At 68.9% G+C, this 4006-nt stretch overlaps 2 protein-coding genes across 2 annotated transcripts; one reads left to right on the top strand and one right to left on the bottom strand.

Annotated features, from left to right (window-relative positions):
• Positions 1 to 383: 383 nt before the first annotated feature.
• On the bottom strand, positions 384 to 845 carry MNEG_14516 (hypothetical protein; the record flags this gene model as incomplete). The annotated part of the gene is made up of 1 exon (XM_014037013.1): positions 384 to 845. A coding segment is annotated over one exon (462 nt), but the record flags the coding sequence as incomplete, so codon positions are not given.
• Positions 846 to 1148: 303 nt separating this feature from the next.
• On the top strand, positions 1149 to 3849 carry MNEG_14515 (hypothetical protein; the record flags this gene model as incomplete). The annotated part of the gene is made up of 7 exons (XM_014037012.1): positions 1149 to 1237; positions 1405 to 1477; positions 1676 to 1783; positions 2129 to 2470; positions 2784 to 2885; positions 3578 to 3748; positions 3829 to 3849. The coding sequence occupies 7 exons, from the start codon at positions 1149 to 1151 to the stop codon at positions 3847 to 3849; spliced, it is 906 nt and encodes a 301-aa protein (XP_013892466.1).
• Positions 3850 to 4006: the final 157 nt, after the last annotated feature.

Genomic DNA, 4006 nt, shown 5'->3' with positions numbered 1-4006 from the left:
TTGCTGGCTGGCGGGGCCGCACGGGGGGCTGCCGCTAGCTTCGTTGGCGGCGCGGGGTAGACCACGTATGCTGCCATTGGCAGCGCTGTGCGCGAGGCGTCGGTGTCGCCAACGAACTCCACGGGATGCCGGGGCGGTGCGGGAGCCGCGACGGTGGTGCGGCCTGGTGGGAGTGGAATGTCCAAGCAGGTGACATGGAGGGTCGAGATCTTGGAGGTGCGTTTGTAGGGAGCAGCAGCACCTGGGATCTAGGACGTCAGCTTTGGTGGAACTCCTGCATGCGCCGCTGCAGTGGCCCCTCGTTGCAAATAAATTGCTCACCGTTTGGACCTGGAACAAGCCACCCGTTGCCTCGCGCCTGCCTGCGCCTGCGGCGTCCTCACAGGGAGTGGCGCGCGGAGGGGCGCGGCCACCTCGCGCCTGGCGCCCGTGCCGCGTGCGGCCTCGCCCATGGGAGCAGGGCCGTGGCAGCGCGTTTGCGCGGCGCGCTGCTGCCGCGAGTAGGCGTTGGGCGGCGCCGCCGTCGCCACCGCCGCCGCCGCCGCCTGCGCGGCGGTGGGGCGCGGCAGGTGGGGCGCAGCATCTGGTGTGGCGCGCGCCGCGATTGCACCTGCGCTGCGTGCTGGCGGCGCTCCCTTCTCCCTCAGCCGCGCCGCCTTGTTTCCTGGCTGCCCATGGATCAGGGGGGCATGCTTCGCGCCCCCAGCAAGCGCACCGCCTGCACGCCCTTGCGGCAGCAGAGCAGCACCAGCGGCAGTCTTGCCGGGCGCAGCGCAGGGGTCGTCCTGGGGTAGGTGCTCCAGCACGCTGAAGGTATTGAATGTGTTACACGACATCCTCTGCATCGTTGCACAGGTACGTTTGCGCAGGTCTCTCCGTGGTGCAGTCTACCCGTCCGCAAGGTATGAGCGGGCTGCTGGGTCAAGGTGTGTGTATGTATTTTGAAAGCCTGTGTTTTGATTCAAATGTATTAATTTCGGGGGTCTCGGCCTGCGCACGTCCGCTTGCCTTTCGGGCAGCGAGTCAAGGGGGATTTTCAGGGATCATCGACCTTACGTGCTTCCCGACCACTTTGCACGTTGTTCAACATGCACTTACAGCTCTCTTGCACTCTTTGATCGCGCACATTCGTCCACGTTTCCTCGACGATGACAGAGGCTGAGGCCGACGCCCCCACGGGGCCTAATGAGCAGCCCAAGGTGCTAGCATACCGCGGTATACTAGCTCATCCCAACCTGTGAGCGGCTGTCAGGCTGCGCCCGTGCGCGCTTGGGTGCCGCGCACCTTCCAGCGGGCGGATGTGTTCTGCATGCGGCGCTCTGCTGACGCGGCGCACCCCTCGCGCCTTGTTGCATGTCACCTGATGGCGCCCCTGGCTTGCCGCCGCCGCCCCCTCTGCTGCAGGAGCGAAGAGTTCGAGCTGAAGGCGCTGCTTCACGTCAAGCGGGCCACAGACGGCGAGCGCGCGAAGCAGAAGGTGAGACCGCGCGGCACAAGCTATGCAGCGTCCATCGCCGCGTGGCGCTGCTCCCGCCGGGTGATTGACAGCAAGCAGGCGTGGGTTGGTGCGGGCCAAGAGGCAGCAGCGTGTGCCCTGTCTCGGCCGTGCGGCCTCCCGCCCCGGCCTGCCCACGTATCCCCTGACTGCTCACCGGCCCCTTTTCCCGCCGCCCAGGTGGAGCTGATCAGCATGTCCACCGACGGGTGGGAGACATGTGCGCCGCTGGTGCGCAAGATCATCCGGTGCGAGGACCTGCGGTTGGAGCCCGGGTGGAGCCAACAGGTGCGGCCCGGGCGCCGGGTGAATGTCTGGCAGCGGCGACAGCAGCCACGGGCGCAGGCAGGCAAGGGCCCATGCGCCAACCGCGCATCAGGGTGGGGCCAGCCCCGTTTTGGGCGCTGCAAGTAGTGACACGTCGAGGGGAGCTGCGCCATCGTGCACGTATGGCTCTGCCTCGCGGTCGCGCCAGGGCTGCCGACGTGGCCGTTTCCCCAGCGCGCATTGCACCCATCGCAGCACTGCCGCTTTCACATTGCGTCGCCGCCGACAGCGCATCACACCCACACCTCGCTGACCCCGCTTCCCTGCCCCTCCACTTCCCTCCCCAAACCACGCGCGTCGTCCCAGGTGCAGCGGGAGGTGGATGTCTTCACGTACCTGCTGACCCCCAGGCAGTGCCGCGGCATGCAGCTGCAGATGCTGCTGGGCTGCGAGGTGAACGATGATGTCATCACGCTGACCTACCCCTTCGCGGGCCCCAGCCTCACCCAGTGGTACCCCGCCAGCCGCCGCGCCCTGGGCCCCGGCGGGCTGGCCGCCATGGACCCGGCTGCGTCGTGGGCCGGGCTGGGGATGGCCGGCCGCATGGCGGCGGTCCCGGGGGACGCCCTGCAGCTGGTCAAGGCGCTGCACCGGTGCCACACCATGGTGGGTGGCGACGCTCGCGTGGCGTTGCTCAGTCGCGTGCGTGTGAGTGAATGCGTTGGTGATGGCTGCTAAACCAAAAGTGGCCGGCTGCGTGGTGTTGTTGCCGGTCCGCAGTCTGCCGCGCCCCAACCTATTGCTGCCCCCCTCGTGGGGCGTACAGTACTCTTTATTTTTTTCTGCTCGCCCTCGGGCCCTTGCTGCCCTCACAACTCCTCACACTCTGAGGCCTGCTCTCAATACCCGTCACCCTTGTCTCCCCTTGTAACCCCTCGTCACTCGTCACCCCTCTTCACCTGTCACCCCTCCTCACCCATCACCCTCTCCTCCATCATCCCCCCTCCCCCAAACTCCTCAGGGTGTCGTGCACCGCGACATCAAGCCTGACAACGTTTGCAGGCACGCGGGGTCAGGCCAAGTGACCCTGATCGACGCCGGCCTGCTGCAGTGCACCCGCCAGGTGCGCCCCGTCGAGCCCCGCCACCAAGGCACCGTGGACCGCCTCATTGCGCACCCCTTGGAGGGGGGCACCTACGAGTACCTGCCGCCAGAGGTGCTCGCGTACCTCGGGGGCGCCCCGCACCTGCCCGCCTGCTGCGGGGACGCGGCGCACGACATCGCGCACTACCCCTCGGCCCCCAGCACCGACTGCTGGGCCGNTGGGCGTCATGATCTACGAAATGTTCACAGGCGTGCCGCCATACGCGCCAGACTGCGACGCGGCGCCATCGGACGCCGCTGCCGCCGCCGCTGGTGATGCGGCGACGACGGCGGCGGCGGCAACGGCGGCGGGTGCAGTGGGGGGCGTGGGGCCCGCGGCCCTGACAGATGCCGCGCCCATGCGCGCATCCGCCGCCACGCCTGCGACCGGCCCGGCGGCCGCCGCCGTGGGTGGCGCGTCAGATGACGACGAAGCTCGTTTGGAGGTTACGCAGCTTTGCGGGGCGGGCGGGGCCGTCAGCAGCGTCCAGCAGTCAGCGCCCTCGTCCCAGCAGACGGCGGCCTCTGCCTCCTTGGCCCGTCCCTGCTCCTCGTCGCAGCTCGCCGCCAGCGTCGCCGCGCCCCAGCAAAGCTGCAGCTCGGGCGACGCCTGCGCAGCCGACGAANCCTGCGGCGGCGCCCTCTGGCGGCGCCCGCCACTGGTATCTGCAGCTGTTTGGGAGCTCCAGCAGCGGCGGCGGCGACAGCAGCGACAGCGGCTCCACCGCTTCATCTGGCAGCGCAGGCTGGGGCTCTGACCCGCGGCTCAAGCAGGCTTACGCCGCCATCACCGCCGCGCCCGAGCTCTACCTGCACCCCGCCATCCCGGCCGGGGCACAGGAGGTGATCCGGGGGCTGCTGCACCTCAACCCAGACGAGCGCTGGACGATGAGGCAATGCTTAAGCAGCCCCTGGATGCGCAGCGTCGCGCGGCGGCTGCATGACGCGCAGTTTGATGCGGCTCAGCACGCGGCCGACGAGGCCTGGGTGGCCGAGTGGGACGCGGCGGCGGAAGCCTTGAGGGCAGCGACCACCGTGCAGCAGGAGGATGGGGAAGAGTGTGAGGACGACGTGGCGGGGGCCGCAGAGCGCGACAGCTTT

Source organism: Monoraphidium neglectum (genome assembly GCF_000611645.1).
Source record: "Monoraphidium neglectum strain SAG 48.87 unplaced genomic scaffold scaffold04547, whole genome shotgun sequence".
NCBI lineage: Eukaryota > Viridiplantae > Chlorophyta > Chlorophyceae > Sphaeropleales > Selenastraceae > Monoraphidium > Monoraphidium neglectum.
This window is presented reverse-complemented; position numbering and strand designations above follow the sequence as displayed.